This window comes from Macrotis lagotis, chromosome 3 (assembly GCF_037893015.1).
Source record: "Macrotis lagotis isolate mMagLag1 chromosome 3, bilby.v1.9.chrom.fasta, whole genome shotgun sequence".
NCBI classification, from domain to species: domain Eukaryota; kingdom Metazoa; phylum Chordata; class Mammalia; order Peramelemorphia; family Peramelidae; genus Macrotis; species Macrotis lagotis.
Genome location: NC_133660.1, coordinates 146,275,480 through 146,302,013, shown reverse-complemented (window position 1 = coordinate 146,302,013; position 26,534 = coordinate 146,275,480). Strand labels below are relative to the sequence as shown.

Here is a 26,534-nt window from a genome sequence, read left to right as displayed (position 1 = left end):
ATTTAACTGTAAATGAAGCCTATAAGATCATTAAAATCATTAAAATCCATGAACAGATTCAAAAGTTTTTCTGTATACAATATCTCCATGAATTTATTAACAGAGATACCTCAAACCAGTTACTGAATCAGATAGATTTTCTTGTGGAAATTCTTGTGTTTAAGATGGCAATTCAGGACTAAGTCACTGGCAAATTATAAACTATTTATTGATTAACCAATAGGTATTTATTAAATACATACTATGATCCAGATATTCTCCAAGTTGTTTAAAATGAAAATACAATGAAAAAAATAATTCCTGTCTACAATAAATATTCATATTTTAATACTTAGGGAGGCTAGATTTAATAATATTTGTAGATTATACAAGGAAATTGTTTAAACTGTACATCACATCATTAAAGTCCATAAAATTCAACTACAATTTGATAAAAATATATATATGCATATATATATATAATACTTATACATTCACATATAGATATATGTGTGTGTATACAACTATTGCTATCTTTCACGGATTAATTTACAAATCCCTAAATTGCAAATAGAAACCTCAAAATATCCAAGAGAACTCAACCAATAAATTGTACCATTAACCAGAATTGTACCATTAACACAAAACTAACTGCTTCTTCTCTAAGCCATAAACATTGTTTTAAATTGAATTTTATTTCAATAACAAAACATCTATTTTCTCTCTTTCCCATATCCCCATTAAAAAAAATTTTTAAATGCCCTAGTAATGACTATAAATAGTCAAGTAATAAGAATATAGTACTCCATGTGTGATGTGACAGGGGCAGGAAATAGAAAACCTATGTATTCCTGAATGTTAAGCATTTCTGAGTGAAGTCTAAGATCTCATTTCTTCAATGCTTATTCTTATTATAGGTTCATGTTGACTTTATTGTTCATTAAAACCCTCAGATCATTTTAAAGGATTTCTATTTATCTATGACTCCTCCATCTTGAATCTCTATTAAATTTAATATTATTTATTTATTTTTTTTAGGTGTTGTTTTTTTTTTTTTTTGCAAAGCAGATGGGGTTAAGTGGCTTGCCCAAGGCCACACAGCTAGGTAATTATTAAGTGTCTGAGACCGGATTTGAACCCAGGTACTCCTGACTCCAAGGCCAGTGCTTTATCCACTACACCACCTAGCTGCCCAAAAATTTAATATTATTTAAATTGAATAAATATTCTAGTCTATCAAGAGCTTTTAAAAAAATTCATCTTTTCTTCTTTGTGGTTGTTGTTCGGTCACTTCAGTTATGCCTGTTTCTTCATAATCTTATTTGGTATTTTATTGGGAAAAAAACACTGAAGTAGTTTGCCATTTCCACCTCCAGTTCTTTTATAAATGAGGAACTGAAGCAAACAAGATGGCCAGATTTAATGACTTATCCAGGATCACACAGCTAATATGTGTCTGAGCCTGGATTTGAACCCATAAAGATGAGGTTTCCTGGTTCTAAGCCCAAGAGTTCTACCTGCTGCACTGCATAAGCTGTTCTTTTTAAATAAACTTTATCTTTTGAAATATTTTTCTTTTTCTCAGAGAGACACATCCCTTATAGAAAAAATTTTTAAAAAGAGGAAAGAAATTCTGGAAAACTAATACATCAATCTGATCAATCAATTCGCATAAGATACAGTAATACATGCAACCTCTATCTCTGCAAAGAAGAGAGGAAAATCCATTTTTTTTCTCTTTATTGGGAACAAACTTGGTCATTAAATATCACTGCATTTCATTTCAGTTTTATTATTGCTATCCTTTCCATTTACATTGTCATAGAGTATATATGGTTTTCATAGTGTTTTTGGTTTGGTTAACATCGATTCATATAAGTTGGCAAGATTTTTATTAAAATTGTTTCTTCAATCTAGTATGTTAACTATTTGTCCCAGATTTGTATCAAACAAATACTCTCCAAAATTATATATTAAACAAATATTTACTGAGAATCCAGTATGTGTCTAAGACTGTGTCAGGAACTGTCATAAATGCTTTTTTTTTAAAATTTCATAGTGAGATAGGAGAAAGGGCTTTTCAGGAAGGGAGGAAGGTAGAATAGAGAAGGAAGAGGAGAACTGGAAAAGTGGCCATTCTATGTGTAAGACTTGGAAGGTACATATGGAGATGATAAAGTTTTCTATTGTTTATCCACCAAACTGGATATCAGATGATGATGATAAAAGACAAGTAATAGAATCATATATAGTTAGAACTGTTTAAGATCTGAGATAATTTGATCTCGTTCTGGAGATGGAACAATTGAAACCTGAAGAAAAAATAACTTACCCAGGTCACAGAGTAGTTGCTTTACCTTAGTCCTTGTGAACTTACTTCTGAAAGCAGTGAGCTGCAGTTACAATCCAAGTATTACTGATCAAGCTGCCGCCACACTGATGACCAGCATCCTTTAACTGGAGGCTGGTTTGCCATGGCCACTCTCCTGCTAATGCTGCTGTACTTCCCATGACTATCCTATCAGTCGTTGAAGCTGATGTCAATGGCAAGGATGATGAGGTAGTACGTATCCCACAACCTGCCACAGTAAGAGTTTTCATCAAAAAAAAAACCCCATCAACCAACATTGATTAGATTTACATTCATTGGTATCATATCTGATCAGTCCTGTGTCTTTCTTCCTTAAAATGGATTGGAAATGAAAAGTACTTGGTCCAACCCATCATTTTATAGATGAAAAAATAGAGACTCAGAAAGGTCAACTTTGGCCCTATTTTTCCAACCATGTTATTTTACCTCAGAAAGAACTTATATAAATTTCTATAGGTCAATAGAAAATTTGGTGATAATCCTTTCTAATTTGATTTGGAAGGGACATTAGGTAATAAGTACCAGAACCAGGCCTCTGACATGGAATTGATATTTTCCCCACTATCCTACATTATTATCTTTGAATTTGTTAAATTTTAAAATAGTACAGTTCCAGTTCTCACTTCAACACAATCAAAAAGAATCAAATTCAAATACACAAAATTTGGAAAAAATCTATTTAAGAAAATGTGCTCCTGGCAAAGCCTTTTGCTCTGCTTTTCTCCACCTTGTGACCTGGCATTATAGACATATTTATTCTTTCCCTCGATATAAAAAATATGTCCCAAATGGACATATTCTTGGAAATGGAACTTGTCCAAAGCATCTCCCTGGTTTGTACTAATCATTTATGGTTATAGATTATTATTTTTTCTTTGGGAGGAGGGAACTAGACTTGTGTTTTTCTTCAATCTGGGGAACTTCTAGCTAGCATTCTTATAAGGTTAGAAAGGTGCATTACAAATGCTCATTTTATCCTCATGCCAATTCTGGGAAGTAGGTACTATTATTAACCCCTTTTGTACACATATGGAACCTGAGCCAGACAGAAATTAAGTGATGTCCCTGGGGTACTTGAAGTTTGGATTTTACTTAGGTCTTCCTGATCCTGAGTCTAGAGCTATATTCACTGTACCACTTGATTGCCTCTTATTTCTTAATTAATTAATTTGCACAAATGACAATTTATCTACATATGAAAATCTCAGGTAAGTGTTTGAAAGACCAAAAGTGATCTCCCCAGTTTTTCCAGAAGTAACATTTCCATGTCTTCCTAACTCCAATGTCAGAATTTTATCTATAATGTCACCCTATTTCTCATTCTTGCTAGCAATTACGAATCATGCTATGGAAAAAATTAAATATTCTTTTAAACTTACGGCTGTTGAGAAGCTCCCTTGTCTTCATGGAATCAATGGCTAAAACAAATGAAAGATAAATAGAATAAGGTCAGATTAAGCTTATAGTTCTATGAAATTTGATTTGATTTCTTTCAAGTGCTTTATAGGAGTACTTGCTATAAAAATTCCATGACTCTAAAAAGAATCAAAGAGAAGAAATATTTGTCAGCGAGTTATCAGATGGCAGCAATAAAAGTGAAGCATTTTCTCATTTTATATAGTGATCAAATTGTCTTTTTGTTTTGTTTGTTTCTTTTCTGATCACTAGAACTTGGAAAAGATGGCATGACCAAAGTTTTCTCTTGGCAAAGACAAATTAGAATGCTAGATCCTGAGGGTCATTAGAGGGTCATTACCCAAATACATATAATGCAATATAATTTTAATATCTATAAACACATAGATAATAAATGAGTATATATGAGTATATACATATACATATATATTGTATATGTATGTCTGTGTGTTAATAATAGAAAATTGGGAAACAGTGTTATTGTCTCTATATCTCAGATCCCTTCTAAGGATAGAGTAGGTCCAAGCTCCATAGAGTTACACTTAGACATCCTACTTCTTTGTCTTCATTCACTTATATTAATATGAATGTATGTGGTGAATATATTTTACATGCATAAACATTGTATACGTTTTTAATGTATATATATATATATATAATGTATATAATGTATATAATGTATATAATTGTATATTGTATATAATAATTTTATACAACCTTTTACACTGTAGATGAGCATGGAATATATTTTAGTGATTCAGATATTCTGATCAATAAGTAATATAGTAATCTAAGTAATATAAGCAATTCTCAAAGAATTGATGTGAAATAAAATACTCAGTCCTAAAACTGTATTTGTTTAATAGTACTGTCACTCACATATACAGGGTTCTTTAAGGTATAAGGCTAATTTCATGCACTTTTGATGACTGAAGAAGAATTTCAGAGTTTTACATTGCCTCAGATTTTCCATTATGTGCAACATTTATCATTGTAAGTGGGATCTTTTGGATTAGACCACTGAAACAGGATGACTGATTGTAGACTTCTAGGCTAAAGGTATTAGCCATTTGCCCCAAATTTCAGTTGAAATCTGAAAACCCTGATGAAGACAGAACTTTTTCAATGATTGAGCTATAAACATTTACAAAGTTGCTTCTTAGATTTGGGAAAGAGATAAGAAATCAGAGCAAAAGCTCAATCTTTACTAGTGCTATTCTAATTTGAAGAAACAAAATAAAGATAGGTGAACACCAAAACAAAGACTTATTAAATATCTATTATGTGCAAGGCATTATGGGTATATTAAAAAACCAAGTATCTGCCCTCAAGGAACCTTCAATCTAATGGGGATGGCCTTCTTTCATTTTTTTTCTAACTTTGTAGTGATAGCATCAGTGAGCTTCTCGAAGTTTGGGGGTCTTTAAATAATAAGCTGTTGGCTATTAATCTGGGCATTTTTATTGCTAACCATGTGACTTCAAGGAAAATCGAGGTCTAGAAAAGCAAAATCATTTTTATCTCTGACTTGTGAATAATACATGGCAAAACAATTGAAAAGAAGTGCTAAACTAGGAAGAAACCTTGACTATCTTTATAATGTTATCCCTACGTACCATACTATTATATTTTCTAAAGATAAAGCATTTTAAGGACATTTATTTATTAAGCTTTAATATTTGAGGTACTTGATCCAAAACCTAATCTAACTTAGTACTTTATTATGTTTCCAGGGGTGATACATATATAAATGCACTTTTGTTGGCAGACTCTTGATGAAAGACAGATGATGACCCAATTCTTAAGACACACACAGTAGGAATTACATGGAAATTAAAAAAAAAAAAAACAAAGGTAAAGACCAGAGAGGAGAAGGTTGTGGCAAGAGGAAGAATTCACTTACGTGTGATTTTAATTGAAGGATTATTTATGGTCAAAGAAAACGTTTTGGTTTTCAGGGCTTCATATAGTGTACTTCCAATTTTTTTCTTAATTCTTGCTACACCAACTGAGGAAGGGTAGCGAAAAAGGAACAGCATAAAGACTTTCACACCATCCTTATCAGGGCTATATAGATCATGGATAAAAGAAAAGAAAAAGGTAATATTGACATTTTCATCAACATTCACTATTTCTATTCTAGGAAGTTATATTTACCAGTGACATAGTGGATCGAGTCCTATATCTGAAGTTAAAAAAAGACTGAAGTTCAAATATGGTATTGAATATGAAATATATAATACTAATAATAATAATGACATTAGTAATATCAGCTAACATATAAAATGAACTTTATAATTATTATCTCATTTGATCTTTATAGCAACCTTAGGAGAGAGGTACTATAATTCCTGTGGTAGCAATAGCTGAGTTTGAGATCTGATGAAGCCATATTTGTTTAAGTTTGTATTCTACCTTCCATGAAAGTCACAGGATAAGATAGAGTGATTTAAATATGAAAGCTTACCATGCTAAAAGTTATATAAGATTAATTAATTTCATAATAATAGCAAACATACAGAAATAGAAAAAAGCTTCACAAACCTCAATCTGATAACATGGGATTTCACATATCTTCCTTTATGAGATGACTGTCGAAATATCTTAAACATCTGTTTTGTTAAGGAAAAAAGATCATAGTGCTTGAGGTCAATAGTTGATAACATGGAAGAATGCAAAATATATAGCTGTAGCGCAGTATATAAATCATTTCAACTTGAGAGCTAAATCAGTGAAATTATTTATTCACACATATCTTAATTTTCTATTTATAAAAAGGTTATCCTGAAACTTCATGCCCCCCTAGTGCATTTATAGCAGTAGTAAGAGAAAATATTCATCAATGAGAACATATCATTAATTTCATAGATAACATTTCTGGTTCAACATTGTTTTGAGAGGTCTCACAATAAAGTAACTTATTGAAATTCAAAATATGTGGCCACATATAAATTTACAGACTTTTTTTCCCATGTCTGTATTCTTAGGAAGGCAGTTGACACATGAATATATGTCATGGAACTTCAAGGAACCCTGAATATTAGTCACCTATCTGGACCACACCCTTTTACAATGCCCTTATACTTAAAAATTAGTTTTAGCATAGTAAAGGAAATACCTTTTTATCCAACCCTTTGAACCAGTTATTGATGGGATTGCAAGTTTTCACAATTCCTAAAGGCACCTGAAGTCCCTGGAGTTACTACTGAAGGTCAAAGAAAGTTTCTGAAATTGTTGGTATGTGAGAGAAATCAGAGTAGATTCTTGAGGGGAATGAGGAATACATAGAGACCCATTCCTCTGAAGAAAATGCATGAAAAAAGTATTTATTAAATACTAGGTTAGATGATAGAGATATCAAGGAAAAAATATCTGAGTACATAATCTGGGATCAGTGTATGCATTTCAGAAGGTCTGTGAACTTTGTGGGGAAAATTGTGTTTTTATTTTCATTCACTTTTTTGAAAGGCAATGGGGTTAAGTGACTTTCCCAAGGTCCCACAGCTGGATGATTATTTAGTCTGAGATCATATTTGAACTCAAGTCCTCCTGACTCCAGGGCCAGTGCTCTATCCACTGAACCACCTAGTTGCCCCTTTTTCATTCACTTCTAAAAGCAACATCATTTTCTTTGATTTTGAATATTTTGCTTAACTTCCAAAGGAATCAGCACAAAAATGGTTAAGAATTCCTGAACTGAATAGTCCTTGCTCTCAAGGAAAATTCAGAGTCAAATGAAATGGAATGGTTCAGAAATTCTAAGGATGAAATAGTGAGGTAGATGGCAAGACTTTGAACCCTTTCACCAAATGGACACATTTGTGCTAATGCAACTTCAGGAAGTGTTCGCATATAACTCAATGAGGTATTAATATATAATTTATCTTCCTTTCTAAAAAAATCAAGCAAATTAATACATTAGATATGAGAGAAAATGTAGAAATCCATGATGTCAACCCAACAGAAACAAGGCATCAGGAAAACCCAATTTTAACTCAACAGTAAAAACAGAAACAAAGGAATCAGTGGCAGCCCAAGAGACATCTGGGTCTCAGTCTAGGGCTATCTTTCCCAGGTTCCCTGGGAGTTTCTAATTTGCCATCAAAATTTCCCATTAGAAAAAAGGTCCATGACTTCAAAACATCCTTTTCTAAAGAGAAGTAATCCTTCAGACATATTTGTAGAAATTTCTCAGAAAATGTTAAAATCAATGAATTAAACTGCTTTTGATGGTTACTTAAATTATCTGTCTCAATAAATAGTGGTTGGAGTTTGAGGCCTTCTTGTTCTTTATCTTAACCTCATAAAAAAAGGATTATCTGTTCCAAGATTGTCTCCATTCACTTAGAAGTCATATGACCAATTTGTGAAAAATATGATTAATGTTTGTGACATTTTTCCTTCAGGTGACTCAACAGTTTCTTACATATTTTTCTTTCCTTGCTCGGATCTAGACCCTATTCATATAAATTAAGTGGATCCTTCAATGATCATGAATAAGGTCATTTTACCCTCTGGTTGTTATATTACTTCAGTAAGACAATGTCTCAAGCTCTATGCTCATAGCCATAAGAACAATCGTTCCCCTCAAAATCAGTTTGCGTAGAATTCTGGCCCTGATTTGAATTAGGATAATAATAAACCAAGTGATATCTTTAAAATAATATTTCTTGTTGAATAGTCCTATACCCACCTAGTTACTGCTTGTTGCAAGTTTGAGCCTGAAGCTTTCCCTTAGTTTGTAATTGCTTTGGGATTAAGTACTCTAGGAAGATCATTAGTCTCAGGTTAACACCTGGGGAAGTCTACAAGGTACACCTATGAAAAGAAGCTTTCTAAGCCCTGCAGTTCTCATGTAATTAATACAAGATAACCACTGGTAAGTATACACCAAAGGACAAAAAAGTCAACTAAGTCAAAAAATCCCCTCTTCTATAAGTCATTTTAGATTTGTTCCAGCCCTCAATGACCTTCCCCTCCTTAGAATCATATTGCCTGACCATTCAATTCTGATTTTTCTTGTATTGTTATAATGAACTACTATACATTCTCTTGTATTACTCACTGATTATCTTCTTTTCCCAATTAGAGGGTATATTCATTTGAGCTTGGCATTTTTTTCTGTGCAGATGCTTTATGACTTGATATCACCTACCACAATTCCAGGTAAATCTAGATGAGAAAGAACTCTAAGGGGGAAGCAGAGTCAAGATGGAGTAAAGGCAGGGATTCACCTGAGATCTGCCTCAAAACCCTCTTCAAAACTTGAAGTAAAAACTGCAAACAAATTCTAGAATGGCAGAATGTACAAAAAGCCTGAATGAAGCAATTTTGCCATCCAAGACAACTTAGAAGGTCTTTTGCTCCAGGGTGGAAATGGAGCACTCTCTAAAACAGGACCTTCTAGCACAGCCCTGGCTCAGCAAACATGGAGCAAGTCTAGGAAGCCTGTGAATCCACAGTGGTCCTAGCTGTTCTAGAGTTCTTAGTTCACAAAAGTTAAGTTGATAAAACAACTGATCATTGGGAGATTACTCTTTGCTAACACTGAGGCAAGTACTCTGTTCTTTTGCCCATACTCAGATCTGGGTCACAGTCCTGGGTGGCAGTCCCAGGGTAACTAGGAGTACTAACACGACAGAGATTGGGATCCCATATGAGCAGAGATCCACTTTCACAGTTTCAGGACATAAAAGAATGCTTGTGGTAACTCACAGATCAGAGCAGGAGCCAGAAAAACAGTATCAGCTCTCTTTAGATCATACCACTTTAGAAGAACTGAAAACTTGCAGGTCTCAAGAAGTATTTCTGAAAACAACAGCACAAAATACCAGAAGTTTGAAATAATGTGCCATCCACTCTGGAGGCAGAGCCCTACTTTAACAAGGAATTAAAAGTCAAGTAATAGGTTGGGAAAATGAGCAAACAAAAGAAAAAAAATCTGACCACAGACAGTTGCAATGGTGACAATGAAGATCAAAATGCACTCAAAAGAAAATAATAAAGTAAAAACTTCCCCATCCAGTCTCCAAGAAAAAAAATTGGTCTTAGGTTATGAAAGAGCTCAAAAAAGGATTTTGAAAAATCAAGAAAGAGAGGTCAAAGAAAAATAAGGAAGAAAAATGATAATAATGCAAGAAAATCATAAGAATTGAATCAAAAGTCTGACAAAGGAGTTACAAAAAATACTGAAAGAAATCACTTAAAAACAGACTAGACTAAGTGATAAAAGAAGTATAAAATGCTTATGAGAAAAAGAATGAAAAAGCAAAATTGGTCAAATGGATAAAAACAAGAATAAAAATCTGCTTAAGGAAAAAAGTTCCTTAAAAAGTAGAATTACCAAAATGGAAAAGGAGGTATAAAAATGCCTTGAAGAAAATAATGAATTAAAAATTAGAATTGAACAAACAGAATCTAATGAATTTATAAGAAATCAAGAAGTAATGAAACAAAAACCAAAAGAATGAAAAATTAGAAGACAATGTGATATATCTCATTGGAAAAACAACTGACTTGCAAAATAATACAGGATAGATAATTTTTAAATTATTGTACTATCTGAAGTCTATAATTTTAAAAAAAGAGCCTAAAAAAAGAACCTTTTAAGAAATGAATGGGGGGGGGTAGAACTAAGATGGCAGCATGAGAAAAAGGTTTCCTAGGAGCTTTTTCTGAAATCCCCAAAACCTTAAAAGTATGACTCTAACTTTTTTTGAGAGACAGAACCCACATAAAGACCCAGTGAGGCAATTCTCCAGACCAGGTAAACTGGAAGATCATAGGAAGGGTCTGTTCCACAGGGATGGAGGGGGCTGTAGCACAACGAGGATCACCCACCAGAGTGAAGGAGCTCTAGCCTTTTAGGAACAGCCCGCAGGGCACCTGGGTCCCTGGGAACCTTAGCTTATGGTAGCAGAAGCAGTTTCCTGACCTGCCAACCCAGGGAACACAAAGCACTAATTGGAAGATTAGCAGGAAGACCTCTGCCAGAGCAAGCACTAAGCCCAGGTTAACTTGTCCCTCAGTGCAGCTGTGGCCCTCAGAGCAGCTTAGATCCTAGGAAATGGAAGCAGACCCACAGAGTCGCCTAGTAGGTAGTCAATAGGTGGCTGCTCCCAGAGCACTCAGCCCATGGAAGGTAAGGGGGGGGGGACTATCGAGGTCTCTCCTCTGTCCTCTGGGACAAGACTCTTGTGCTTTGTTCATATTCAGATTCTGGTCACAGTCTAGGCCCCCACACTGCCATAGAACAAGGACCCTCCTCATACCTCCAGGGCAGAGGAGTGTGCTTGTGGTCACCCACAGACCAGAACACAGTCCAGGAGAGCAGTCAGAACCTCTCATAAGACCTTGAAGGAACTGAGGTCCTTGCAGGGGTGTCAAAACCTTGAGAAGCACCCCAAACCAGGGCACAAGCTGGGGAAGTGAATAAACAGGAAAAAAGAAACCTGACCATAGACAATTACTTTGATCCCATGGAGGATCAAAACACACATTTAGAAGATGACAAAATCTAAGCTTCTGCATCTAAAGCCTCCAAGAAAAATAGGAGTTGGGTTCAGACTATGGTAAAACTCAAAAAAGATTTTGAAAATCAAGTTAGGGAGGTAGAGGAAAAATTGGGAAGAGAAATGAGAGAGATGCAGGAAACAACATGAAAACCAAGGCAGCAGCGTAGTCAAGGAGATCCAAAAAAAAAATGCTGAAGAAAACATCATGTTAAAAACCAATTAAGGTCAAATGGAAAAAGCAGTCCAAAAAATTAATGATGAGAATACTTTAAAAAGCAAAATTAGCCAGATGGAAAAGGAGATAAGAAAGCTAAGAAAACATGAAATACCTGGAAAACAGATTCAGAAGAGACCACCTAAAAATTATTAGGCTATCTGAAAGTCATGATCAGGAAAAGAGCCATGACTTCATTTTTAAAGAATTTCTACAGGAAAATTGCCCTGATGTTCTAGAAGCAGAGGCCAAAATAGAAATTGAGAGAATCCACCAATCTCCTCCTGAAAGAGATTCAATAAAAACATAATCCTCAGGAATATTTTAACCAAATTCCAGAACTCTCAAGTCGAAGAGAAAATATTATAAGCAGCCAGAATGAAACAATTCAAATACTGTGGAGCTACAGTCAAGATTACACAGGATTTAGCAAATCCACATTAAGGGCTTGTAAGGCTTGGAATACATATTCTGGAAGGCAAAAGAGCTTGGAATGCAACCAAGAATCATCTACCCAGCAAGACTGAGCAATCTCTTCCAGGGGAAAAGATGGACATTCAATGAAATAGGGGTGTTTCAAATGTTCCTGTTGAAACAGTCAGAGCTCAACAGAAAGTTTGATCTCCAATATAGGACTGAGGTGAAGCATAGAGAGGATGGATAAGAAGGATAAATTATGAAGGATTTAAGGATGATGAACTATGCATATTCTTGCACAGGAAGATGATACTGATAATATTCATATGAACCTTCTCATTGATTGGGGCAGTTAGAAGGAGCATATTTAGATGAGACACAGAAGGGAGGTGATTTTGAAGGTATAATATATTGTAAAAATGTAGTCAATGGATGAAAAGGAAATGTACTGGGAGAAAGGGAAAGGAGAGGTAGAATTAGGCTAAGAGTCAAGAAATAGCTTTTGCAATGGTATGGGGGGGAAGTGAGGGGGAATGAGGGAGCTTTCATCCTCATCAGAGATGACACAGAGTGGGGCAGATAGGTGGCTCAGTAGATAGAGCACCAGCCCTAGAGTCAGGAGTACCTGAGTTCAAATCCCGCCTCAGACACTTAATAATTACCTAGTTGTGTGGCCTTGGGTAAGCCACTTAACCCCATTGCCTTGCCAAAAACAAAACAACCAACTTAAATAAAAAAGAAATGACTCAGAGAGGAAACAACACACACTCTTAATAGGGTATAGAAATCTCAAAGAAAAAGGAGAGAAAAGGGATGGCAGAAAAAGGGACAGGGGGAGAGGAGGGGGGGGGGATGTAGGTGATAGAGGAGAGGGATAGATCATGGCAGAGGGCAGTCAGATAGAACCCATTTTATTTTTTACTTTTTGTAAGGTAGTGGGATTGGGTGACCTCTCCAGAATCAGGGCTGAGTGGTTGCTGGGTCTCTGTGGTAGGATGTGGACTTGGGGCCTCCTGGCTCCCAGGACCAGTGCTCTGTCCACTGCGCCATTCGGCTGCCATACAGCACATTTTTGAAGAGGGACAAAGTGAAAGGAGAGAGAAAATATAATAAATGGTAGTGGGGAGAACTGGATGGAGGAAATCAGCAACAGCACCTGTGGAAAAATATGGAAGTAACTTCTCTGATGGACTTATGATACAGAGCTGATGGTATTTGAACACAGACTGGAGCATATTTTTTTCTCTTTCTTTCATTTTATTTCTCATGAGATTTTTTTTTATTTTTATGGGGGAGGGAGGATTATGTTTACTTTTACAAGACTATTTTAGTAATTGTAAATAAATAAAAATGTAAATTAACTGAGAAAAAGAGATATTCATCCACTTCCTTTCAATGATCAGTTTTTGATTCATAATTGATAAAAATATTTTCCAAAATTTCTTTCATTTTTTTTCTCCTTTTTTCATTTTATCTAATTTCCTTTTACTCTCTATACAAAAATCAAATTAGCTAATTTTGTATATTTATTCAAATAAACTAATGTCATTATAATTATTCATTTGAGTACTTTAAATTTTAATCCCATTTTCTGTGTCTCAATTTTTGTTTTCTTTTTCTGTTTTTTTGGTTGTTTTTGTTGTTATTATATTCCAAGCATGTTGATCTCATTTCTTTCTTTGCTTAGTGAATGTGAATAGTGATATTAATGCTCCCTTCAAGTTCACCTTGTTTCTATCCCCCAAAATTTGGTATCTCGTTCCATTGTTATCAGTTTCTGTAATTAATTTATCTATTCTGATTATATTAGTAAAATTAAATCTAAATCTTCACTTCAAAGCTTTATTAGCTATACTTGAAAAGTTGTGATTGATAAAATATATATCTAATATTTCTCAAAAAAATGAATTACCTGAAAACTGCCTCAATATTTCAGAACTAAGGAATTAAAATAGACATTGAAAGAATTCACAATTCATCTGAAAGAGAATACAAAATGAAACCTCCTAGGAATATTGTGGCCAAATTCAAGAAACACAGGACAAGGAGAAAATGTCCATAAAGAAACAATTCAAGCATCATGGAGTCAGAGTCAGGATAACACAAGATTTAGAAGCTTCTACATTAAAGGATCAAAGGATTTGGAATATGTTATTCTGGAGAGCAAAGGATTTAGGATTACAACCAAGAATCACCTACCAGCAAAACTGAATACAATCTCTAAGGGAAGAAATGAATATTAAATGAAACAGAGCACTTTCAAGCATTCTTTAGGAAAAAGAACAGAGATGAATGGAAAACTTGACTTTCAAAAAAAGACTTAAAAGATGTATAAAAAGATAAATAGGAAAGGGAAATCATAAGGGACTTAATTAGTTTAAATTGCTTACACTGCCCCTAAGAAGATGATATTGGCACCTCGTAAGAACCTTTTCATTATTAGGGCAGTATATAAATATATGTATATATATAATATATATTATATATATATATATATTATAGGGCATAGGTCTGAGTTGAATTATGAAGGGATGAAATCTAAAAAAGTAAAAAAGGATGCGAGAGTAAAAATGTACTAGGATAAAGGGAAAAGTAGAGGTAGAAAGGGGCAAATTATTACACTTAATAGTGGAGGGGAAGAAGAAATATTTGAAGGGGAGTGAGTGAACCTTATTTTCATCAAAATTGGCTCAATGAGCAAATATAACTCTATTGATTATATAAATCTATAGGAAAGTAGGAAGGGAAGGAGAGAGCATAATTCAGGAATGGGTAGCCAGAAACAAAATACTTCTAAAGGAGGGTCAGGGTGAAAGGAGAAAGAATCATATAATGGAAATAGAATGGAGAGAAATAACAGTAGTAGTAGCTGTGAAAAAAAAATTTGAAATAAGATTCTCTAATAAAGGCAACATTTATCAAACATAGAGAAGTGAGTCAATTTTATAAAAATAACTTTTCCCCAATTGGCAAATGATCAAAAGATATGAACAATTTTCAGATGAAATCATCAAAACCATATAAAAAAGTTCTAACTAAATGCTGAATCTAGAAATGCAAATTAAAACAATCCTGAGGTACCAATTTATATCAAGTGATTGATAGGACAGAAAAGGAAAATGATAAATATCGGAGAAGATGTAGGGAAAAAAATGAGACATTAATGGATAGTTGGGGGAGTGGTGAATTGATTCAACCATTCTGCATAACAATTTGTAACTGTGCCCAAAGGGTTATAAAACCATGGATATCCTTTCAGCTAACAATACTAGGTCTGTATTTCAAAAGGACAAAGCAAAACAAAAGGTAAGGTGTTTTATGTACAACAATGTTTATAACAGTTCTTTTTTTGATGACAAAGAATTGGAAATTGAGTGGATGCCCACCAGCTGGGGAATGGCTAAACAAATTGTGGGATGTAATTTTGAAGAAATACTATTCTTCTATAAGAAATGAGCAGAATGCTCTCAGAAAAAGCTGAAAAGACTTGCATGAACTGATGCAAAGTGAAATTTACTATGTACAAAGTAACAGTAATAATGTAATTAAGCTTTGATCATGACTTAATTATTCTTGGCAATAAAATGATTCAAGACAACTCTGAAGGACTTATGATGAAAAATGCTATCCATCCCCAGAAAAAGAACTGATGTCTGCATACAGATTTTCTTGATTTCTTTTTCTTGAGTTTTTTTTTGGGGGGGGGAATCTATTTTTTTCACAACATGCTTATTATGGAAATGTTTTACATGACTACACATGCATAACCTATATCAAATTGATTACCTTTTCAGTGAAGGTTTGGGGATAGGGATGGAGGAAGGGAGAGAATTTGCAAGTCAAAGTTTTGAAAATGATTACTAAAATTTGCTTTTACCTGTAACTAGGGAAAGATAAATTACTAAATAAAAAAGAGAGAGAGCAGAATCCCTCCCCCAAACTCTAAGAACCTGAGAATCATCTAGTCTAGTGGTGTCATACTCACATAGAAATGAGTTACTTCTGTTCTCAAGTTGACTTAGAAAATCACATATTAATGTTGCCTATGTTCTATTGTAATTTCATTTATTTTGTTAAATATTCCCCAGTTACAGTTTAATGTGTACCAGTAATACTCAAGCCTGTTGGGTGCGATAGTACCTGAGTAGACTAGTTTGCTCCTCTCATTTGTAGGTTAAGAAAGTGAAACCTAGAATAATTAAGTGACTTTTACAAGATTATATAGGTAGTTTGTGACAAAGCAGGATTAGACCAGATCAAGAATCCTTTCCATTCTACCATAAGATGTGGCCTGATTTGACTTTAGATTCTTACAATCAGAACTAACCCAAATCAAAATCTTGAAGTAAGCATCTTATTATTATTTTTTTTGCTCTTCACCTCCTTTTTAGCATTTCTTGATCCTTTCATCTGACCTTCTGTTCTTCCTATTGTATCCCAGTCTCATTTTCTCTCTAGGACAATGTCCAAAGCTCTTGCTCTTTTTTTTTTTTTTTTGCAAGGCAAATGGGGTTAAGTGGCTTGCCCAAGGCCACACAGCTAGGTAATTATTAAGTGTCTGAGATCAGATTTGAACCCAGGTACTCCTGACTCCAGGGCCGGTGCTCTATCCACTGCACCACCTAGCCGCCCCTCTTGCTCTTTTCTAATCCCATTCTTTTTATCAAAATATATCTTGATTTGTTACATTTTCCCAATGTTTTCCAGATATCTTACTGATTTATGTACCAATTTACTATAAAACCCTAATGGATGACAGTGACTTAAATGTGTTTTCCTTTCTTTTATAAGATTTATATTTTAAGGGGTGGCCAAGTGGCACAGTGAATAGAGCATGAGCCTTGGAGTCAGGAGTACCTGAATTCAAATCCGGCCTCAGACACTTAATAATTACCTAGCTGTGTGGCCTTGGGCAAGCCACTTAACCTCATTGCCTTGCAAAAACTATAAAAAAAAGAGATTGATATTTTAACAGGGCTTATAAATGCTAAGCATAACTGTCAGGGTATGTACATGTTCATCACAAACAAAGGACCAAGTTTGTTCCTAGAGCCCCATCATACTTGATTTTGGAGAGTAAAACCATGGACAGTTCCCATGCAGAATATTGTCCATTAGGATTTAACGAAGACAATAGGGCTCTGTTTTATCAAAAGGTTCGAAAATCTTATGTTTCCAGTTATTCATTAAGAAAATAAATGTGTTGTTTGGAATATGATTTAAATGAATAGGATATGAGTCAAATATAGCATTGAACTGACTTCCTACCCAAATGAGGTCAAGTGGAAGATGTTATGTTTTTCCTATATTGATCTAAAATTTACCTCTATATGACTTCTATTCAACTTACTTTTGAGGCTACTTTGACCTTTGAGACTATTCCCAAGAAGTCTCATCACTCCCTCAGTGGACAGTTCCATTTTCTCCTGACTTTTTTTTTTATTTTCTGACTTTTAGCATTCTTTTTTTCTTCAATTTATTCTCAAATGATGCTTCAAGTGTCAAGCCTACTCTTCACCTTGACTGTCCAGTTTTGAATGTGTTAAAAAAATAACAATGTCTCTTCAAAAATGCAGAGTCTAGCATGAACATATTACTTCATGATAGAATAGAAGTAAGACTAATAACATCTCTCTTGTCCTAGGCAGAATATTTCTTTAGGTTTTTTTTGCAAGACAATGGGGTTAAGTGGCTTGCCCAAGGCCACACAGCTAGGTAATTATAGCTAATTATTAAGTGTCTGAGACCGGATTTGAACCCAAGTACTCCTGACTCCAGGCCTGGTGCTCTATCCACTGTGCCACCTAGCTGCCCCCCTAGAGTATTTCTTTAAATGAAATTTAGGATCACATTTACTTTCTTGGTTGACATCACACCACTGAATCATATTCAGCTTAAAATGCACTAAAATCCTTATTTTTCTAATAATTTTTTCTAGCTCTACCTTTTCCACCTTATATTTGTACAAATGATTTTTTAAACCAAAGAGAGAAATTTTACACATGTTATTATTGAATTGTGCTATTTTAGAGTAAAATCTTCAGAAAGTCCTTTTTTAGGGCAATGGAGTAAGACTACAGCCTTCCAGCATTCCATTAGGGATCTCCTTCCCTATTTGTCATTGCTCAATTATTTGATATTCTTTGGTTATACTCATTCAATTAGTAATGATTTAAACTATTTGTATTACCATATGTCTCAAACCTTTATATCTTCTCCACAAGATAAAGCAATTCCTTGTACTAGTTTATTAGTCTTGATAGAAAATAAAATAAGATGACCTTGGTATAGTAGGACTTATTATTCTTCATGAATCAACATTGGTTTCTAGATATCAATGTGCCCTTCCTAATTGTTGACAAACTCATAGATCCTGCTGGTAAAACATCTTGCTAGAATTTCATAAGGATTTGTTTGTTAATCTTAGTCCTATGGCACCTTTCACACATTCTCCACAATTTCTCCAAAATCAGCAGGCTTAGCAATCAAGTTTTCAAATTCTTTAAGTGTCCTGGGCTGATATATGTCTTTGTATGAAAGTATGTATGCCTGTATGAATACATACATACATATATACATATACATATATATATATATATATACATGTGTGTGTAATTGATGTGAAAGAGAACCTTTCAAGGCAGCTGAAACTAGATGACTTCTATTCACATTTATGATTTAAGAGAGGACAAATGATACAACCTGAAGGAACTATAAAGAATTGGTGAAGGGGTAGCTAGGTGGCACAGTGGATAGAGCGCAGGTCCTGGAGTCAGGAGTATCTGAGTTCAAATCTGGCCTCAGACACTTAATAATTACCTAGTTGTGTGGCCTTGGGCAAGCCACTTAACCCCATTGCCTTGCAAAAGCTAAAATTAAAAAAAAATTGGTGAAGATAGTGAAGTGTTTGGTAAAGATTTTACAGGGCAGATAAAATTTTCATTTCTACTGCTGATGACAGTTCATACAACAGGTTATAGAATTTGGATATATGAAAAATAGCTTAAAATATAAGAAAGGTATGCTCCCGGCCAGAGATGAATTGTATTGAAATTTTAGTGAATTATTTTGATCTGCCTTATGGTTTGAGCTGCTACTGGTGTTTCTATCTATTGAAATGAGGTTATAATATGCTCAGCTTCTGTTATTTCTCTTGTTTTTACTACTGATTTTATACTGAGACTTCAAGTGTTAGTTCATTCTTTCTCCTCCTCCTTGTCCTTCCCCTAAACCTTTAATATACCAAATAAATGTTCATATTAAGCAGTTAGGTATCATAGTATATAATGTGCTGTATTTTGAGTAGGGAAGACCCGAATTCAAATTCTGCTTCAGACATAAGCTGTGTAATGGGAGCCAAATCACTTAATTTTTCTCTGCCTCAGTTTTCTCATTTGTAAAAGCAGGATAACAATAGCAACTACTTCACAAGACTATTGTGTTATATAATAATAATAATTATTATTATCATTGTTATTATTAAGAATGGTTAATCTCTTTCTAGCTTTTTTAAGAGTTACTAGTTTTTCTTGAAAACACTTAGAATGGGGGCAGCTAGGTGTCACAGTGAATAAAGCATTGGTCCTGGATTCAGGAAGACTTGAGTTCAAACCCAGTCTCAGACACTTAATAATTATCTAGTTGTGTGAACTTGGGCAAGTCATTTAACCCCTTTACCTTTTATAAAGCTAAATAAATAAACACTTAGAATAATTTCTTTGAAAACTGCTTGTAGCCCTTTAAATCAACTTGCTAAAAGTGTAAAAGTTTTTTCCCTTTTATCCTAAGTTCTACAAAAGTCCTTTCCCTGCCCTCCACTTTAATTCAGAGATAATGGTAGTTTCTGTTGAAAGTTTTCTCAGAACATTTATTAGTATCCAAACAAACCAGGTTCCCCATCATGAGAAAACTGGAACCTTCCAATGCCACTGTTTACATATCATCTTTAGACTAAAAACATACACACATACCTTTGTATATGCATGTATTCATGTACATATGTATGTATGAATGTATGTGTGTGTATAAATATATTTTTATCCTAGGTTTCTTCTCAAAGAAAAGCACCGAAGTCTAAAATCCCAGGCATTCTTCAATATATGCCAAAGTCAGATTTTCTCAAAGAAAATTCATGAATTAAGAGAAAACTGTCCAAGAGCAAAGGCAAATAGGACCACCTGGTCAATGAGTATATACAATTGTCCAGAACACCTGAAAACCAGGTACCATAAAAGGACTAACATCAGAAGAAGAGCTTCTATAATCCATTTTTAATCACATTATTCCTGAAGACTCATCCTTAGACTTTGTTGTGGATACTTATTCTTGTATAAGCACGAGGAAATCTGGTGGGAAAAGTGTCCCTTAAGTTTGAAGCAGGTATTAAGTGTCACACAGCTCTTAAGTATTGGAAACAAGAACTGAAGTCAGGTCTTCCTGATTCCAGATCCAGTATACTATACACTAAATGGCTTATTATAAGTTTGTTTCTTTGAACCAAAACTGGTCTTGGGGGAAAGACTACTCAATGACTGGTTATATGTTCTAGTAGTATTTTTGTTTTGTTTTGCAAGGCAAATGGGGTTAAGTGGCTTGCCCAAGGCCACACAGCTAGGTAATTATTAAGTGTCTGAGGCCGGATTTGAACCCAGGTACTCCTGACCAGGGCTGGTGCTCTATACACTGCGCCATCTAGCCGCCCCTTCTAGTAGTATTTTTTAACTTAACATAAGCTGTTTTCTCTATTAAATCTTGTGAATTATATGCTTTCAAGGGCAATTAATGATAACACACTAAATGTTATACAGCAAAGATGCCAGATTTTCTGGGTCAGGAAAATGGGTTAACTGGGGGAAATTTTCCAGAGTACTCTAAATTCCTTTATATCAAATGACATTCTTCAGTAAAAGGTTACAATTAGTAAGATCAGGTAGCCTTAGATAACTTTATGAAATAGGTAAAATTTGTCTTTGGTCCTTATCATTTCTTTGCTTTATTCTTTTTATTCTTTATGTCATTTTTAAAAACATGATAATCCACTTACCCTTTTCCCAGATGCCTTCATTATGGTGCTTTTTATGTTAAGGCCCAGACCTTAGAACTCTCCACCTACCTCTCTCAAATAAAAATATATCTGTTATGTTTCATTCTACATGTATGCATTAGCAGCTGAATGACTGGTTGGAGAAGATTCTGGTAAACTTATTCATGTTAAAGTATTAATAAAAGAAAGCTTTTAATGTGTCTTTCCAAGGACATTTGCATTTCACAATGGGAGAATTCCTCAATGATCTAAATAAATTGATTTGTCAGGGTGGAATTCCAGGCATTAGTATCATGTAATTTAAGAACCTTTGGTTTCAATCTTACTTGAATTAAGAGATGAAGCATTACTTGATTTAATCACTTATCTTTTAAAGGCATAAAAAATCCAAAATGGATCAGGACAGCTACTAATTTCTAGACTGAGCCATCTCAAATTAAGCAGCCCATGGAGTACTCTGAATTTATATTTTAATGAGTGGGAATATAAGAAAGAAACAAGATATAGCCAACCACACTTTAAAATCCTTAATGATGTAGAGAACTGAAAATATATCCATCAAGGGGTGGCTAGGTGGCGCAGTGGATAGAACACCAGCCCTGGAGTCAGGAGTACCTGAGTTCAAATCCGGCCTCAGACTCTTAATAATTACCCAGCTGTGTGGCCTGGGGGCAACTCACCTAACCCAATTTGCCTTACAAATAAAAAAAAAAAAAAAACTAAAAAAAAAAAGAAAATATATTGATCACAGTTGGGTCATACTAATATAATACAAAAGGAATGATACATTTAAATTATAGTTCTGTTCTCTTCCAGGGTGACATATTAGGCACAGAACTAGCTTTGGGGTAAGGTTCCACCTCTCAAACAAACTAGTGGAGTGACCCAGGGCAAAACACTTAACTCAGTGCCTGGGCAATTCTCTAAGACCTGAAGTTACTGAATATTGGTAGATCTGCATTGGCATAGGGAGTTTCCTTTAGAGCAGTTTCTTATACTGATGATATCACAAGAGTGGCCCCAAACCAAAGTGTGACACCAGTAAAAGTGCCAAAGCAGTTCTTAAGAGCTAGACAAAGAAATAAAATTCATCTGAAGAAAAGAGAGAACTAATGAAAAAAAAGTTGCAATGAAGGGAGAACAGACCTTAAATGATATTTTAAGTTATAATCATCAAAGATTTTTGATATCTCTCTAAAGTTTAAAAGAAGTCATTTGGGGGCAAATATTTTTTAATATTTCAAAAATCTGTGATTTTTGTAGGTATAAATGATAAATGATCTATCCACAGATATAGATTTCAATTCCTCTTTTACTTACTAAATTATCTTCAAGAATTTTACAGGAAAAAAACTTCAAATTTTGGGATCTTGTTTCTCGGATAACAAAACTTGTTTGTAAAACTTATTCAATTTGATAAAATTTGCAAGGCCTTAAACTGCAAAAACATATGGACTTTGAGCATCTTGATTACTTTCACTCCAAAATGAAGCTTTAGGAAAAAAAAACTTTATTGTAAAGAATATATTTTTCCTACAATGGTCTTACCCAAATATATAAAAGCTAAAATTATAAAGAATCAGAACAAGACATTCATGGATAACAGATTCCCTAATGATATGATAATAGGAATGAGGATGTTTGGGGAATAAACTAACCTCTAAGATTAATGTCAAGGAGGAGAATAATAATGACATTTGGTAGGGACATCAGAGAGAAGCAGCACAGCATATGGACAAGTATTGAAGTGATAAATAAAAGACCTGACTCTGTCAATAATACTCATTAGAACCTTAATCAATTTTACTTTCCTCTTCCACTATCTGTATTGTGTTAATGGAAGGGGAGCAGGTTATACATATGTATTTTGAGGATAGGGATTGGAAAGACAAGATGGTTTTATATACTCCTTCAAGCTGGACATTGCTTAAGTTTCAATGAATGTATTACAATACTGGATTGAATACGACATGAATCTAGGAGCATCACAAGGAGACCTTATTTTCAAAAGGTAAAGTAAAGAACAATAAAGAGAAAGAAAATATAATTAGAAAGAGCTGTTTAGCTTTCATAACAACTACCTCAGTTGCCACCAAATAGCAATATTTTGTTGCTCAACCATTCAATTGTGTCCAACTCTTTGTGACTCTGTGGAGCAGAGTACACCAGGCCCTTCTGAGTTGAAGGTTTATATCCTTTTTAGCATTTTAATACTGCCCATAATGTTTTCTGGACAAAGAAACTGAAGTGATTTGTCATTCCCTTCTCCAATTAAAAATGACAATACAGATTGCCTAATGTACTCAATCTAATAACATTCTTTAGCACCTGGGATATCAGATCCAATTCTAGTCATAAAACCTCCAGAAAGTATAGTAAAAGTAATTAGTCCAGAAGAGAGGATATTAAGTTTCCAAAGGAATGATGAAAAAGTAATAATAATAATAATAATAATAACAATAGTAACAATAGTAATAATAGTAAGAGTAATTAAAATAATAAATAGTATAAAAGTACAAATTTAAATGCTCTCCTTTTCTAAACTTCTGTATTTCTGTTAAAGACACTACCATTTTCCTAATTATGCACCCTCAGACTTATGTTTGGAAGAATAAATTTTACTTTACCATGTCTCTCCAATCTGTACTCCTCTATATGGGATACAGAGCTACCTCCCTTAATCAAACCCTCATCAAATCTCCCCAAACACTGGCAAATTTCACTAAATGTCTTTTATGTGTCAAGGTAGATCCTAGGGTTACAAAGACAAAAACAAAATAGTCATTGTCCTCCAGGAATTTATAATTTTCCTGGGGTCTGTTGAGATAAGCAAGTTAATTTTCATCTGTGTGGAGGATGGATTGAAGAAGGGATCACACAGCTAATTAGTCGGTATTGAGCTTGGCTATTCTGCTCTGCTCAAGCCCTGTCTTCCTTCAGGAAGCCACCTCTGACCATTCCCTAGTCTACAAGCACTGATCTTTCTCTAGAGCTCTGCTTATCCAGTTGAATCTTTTGAAACAAATTAATGTACTCTACAGGATTTTTTACTTAATTTTTGCTCACCACTGCATCTCTAGGCCTATGAGCTTCTTAATGGTAAAGGAATGTATCTTGTATTTCTCTGTGTCTCCTTTAGTGTAGATGTGGCAGGGTGGTGTATACATTAAGTTCTTCATAAATAAGTATCTGTGAAATGAATGGATCCAGCAAAGAAATGCACATAAAACCATGTGGCAATTCCTGTTTCCTTCTCCAATATATCCTTCATACAGCTAAAAAATGAACTTGCTTATATACAGATCTAATCCTGAAAATTCCTTAAGAAAATAAGCCACTTGAGGACAGGGACTATTTTGCATTTGTCTTCATAATCCTAGCACCTAGCATGGTACCTTATGTATAAGAGCCTAGTAAAATTTATCCAAATGAATCATTTATTTCCTTATTTAACATGAGAAGAATAAGGATGTAGAAATCAACAAGCAGAGTTATTATAGCATTTATAAATCATGTGTTATATAAAGTGTGATGCTAAATCACATTGTAAGTGTGACAAACAGAAGAAACTGTCCTAGGGCTAATATAAACATTTTATGAAGGTAATAAACTTTACCATTCTTTCAATCTGACGACTCCGTTCTACAAATTCTCTGGAAGTTTTTCTTCCATATGTGTCTTTATATTTGATGTTGGTGATCTTGAAGGTGACAAGGTAATAGAAAGTTCTTTCATCTGTAAGGGTAAAATAAATGAAACATATATATATATGTATCTATATCTATATTTATATCTATATATACATATGCACATGTGTGATGCATATGAATGCTTAGACATATAAATATATTCACATGTATGAAGTGTATGTATGATACAACAGAGAGAGAGAGAGGCATATTTGAAAATTATTCCTTAATTTGTTCATTATAGAAAGCTACTGCTACAAAAAAATCCACTTTGCAGATTTCACATATTCTGACTGTATCTATTAATCAAATTAATCAAACAGCTGAAGATTTGACATCTCATTTAGTATAGTTGTAGTCAAAGGCACTTTGTATAGGTATATATACAATTGAGTGTGAAAATTATGACTTACGTAAACATTAAAAGATATATTGTGAAATAGTTACCACCCTTATTGAAATGCTAGCTCTGCCTCATCATTGCTAAGACAGATTTCTGAGAACGAATTTAAGTTTAGTTGCTTTTACATTGATGGAGTAATTTTTTTATTTCCCAAAATCTGATTTGTTGTCAAGTATTTTGAAACAGCAGGGTATAGTGAAAAGTGATAGAGAATAGGAACAAATGGCTTTGTACCTCAGTAAAAAATGGTTCAGAGCTTCCCATAATTATTAATTATGGTCCCATAGAATCACTCAGTATATTCTACTGATGCTTTGCTCAGTTGTTTTAGTTATGTCTAACTCTTTTTGACTCTATTTGTGGTTTTGACAAAGATACTGAAGTGGTTTGGCATTTCCTTCTCCAATTCATTTTATAAATGAAGAAACTGAGATAAACTGTTAAGTGACTTGTGCAGGATCCTACAGCTGGTAGTTTCTGAGGCTGGATTTGAATTCAGTTCAAGAAAAGTTCAAATGGCCTCAAGAAGAATCAAACATGACTGATCAACAACTTCTTGGTTCTTAGCCCATTATTCTATTCACTGCACCATTCAGTTTTCCCTTTCCTGAAGCTGTTAATCAATAAATTAAAGCTAGCTAAGAATCTGGGTAGTGATGGTTATTAATTGTATATAAAGCATGAAATCAAAATAATTCTATGAGAGAGGGAGATGTTATGTTGAGAGAATATTCTATTATATTGAAAGGATTAAATGAATTGTTAGTTAATATAAATGAGGGTGTATTTGGGTATAGATTCCAAAGAATTTACATATTAATATGAATACTGATTCTTGAAGAATTGAGTCTGCCCTAAATCGGACCTTGCTTTAGGTATTAAGGAGAGGCAAGGATTGGGGTGAAATAACAAAGTTAAGCAACCTGTGAGTTTACTGGAAAGGGTGTGTGCACATTCATGTTCTTTTCATGGAGTTATTCCAATATTCTGGGCAACAAGAATGAAATAATATCCCTATCATATGAGGTATATGTAGTTTCCACATGGGAAAAAGGCAGTACTTTGAAGGTCAGGGATAGGGAATATGCAAACATATCTAGAGTCTAGAGCATCAGTAGATGAAAAGTATTCGGTTTGTATACATAAGAGCTTGGTGTAAATTTAATAGTTATTTGATATGGATGTCACTCCCTGGATGTTTCCATTTCCCTGAAAAAAATATTCATATTTAATAATATTTCCTTCTATTCTCTACCTCAATATAGTGGGGACTATATAGATATGTTTTCATCATCATTATTTATTTTCTCATTTTTCTCTTTTTTTTATGTGATCCTGATAGAAACATTAATGAGGATGTTACTTTTCTGCTATTATTTTTGGCTAATGTGCCACAGACTTTTGACCAAGAGAATGAAGCAGCTGTTTTTTTATAACTCAATAAGTGATATTATTATTAACAAACAGAAAAAATAGAACTGAATTTTT

The 26,534-nt window shown here is 34.0% G+C and overlaps 1 protein-coding gene across 1 annotated transcript in view; it reads right to left on the bottom strand.

Annotated features, from left to right (window-relative positions):
* Nucleotides 1–26,534, bottom strand: part of TMPRSS11F (transmembrane serine protease 11F) — a 95,599-nt gene that overhangs the window by 14,068 nt on the left and 54,997 nt on the right. The window contains exons 3-7 of the mRNA XM_074229324.1: nucleotides 24,571–24,689; nucleotides 6,311–6,378; nucleotides 5,670–5,833; nucleotides 3,730–3,768; nucleotides 2,357–2,558 (exon numbers count right to left, since the gene is read on the bottom strand). Coding sequence (XP_074085425.1) covers nucleotides 2,357–2,558; nucleotides 3,730–3,768; nucleotides 5,670–5,833; nucleotides 6,311–6,378; nucleotides 24,571–24,689 — 592 coding nt within the window. The remainder of the gene's footprint in view (nucleotides 1–2,356; nucleotides 2,559–3,729; nucleotides 3,769–5,669; nucleotides 5,834–6,310; nucleotides 6,379–24,570; nucleotides 24,690–26,534) is intronic.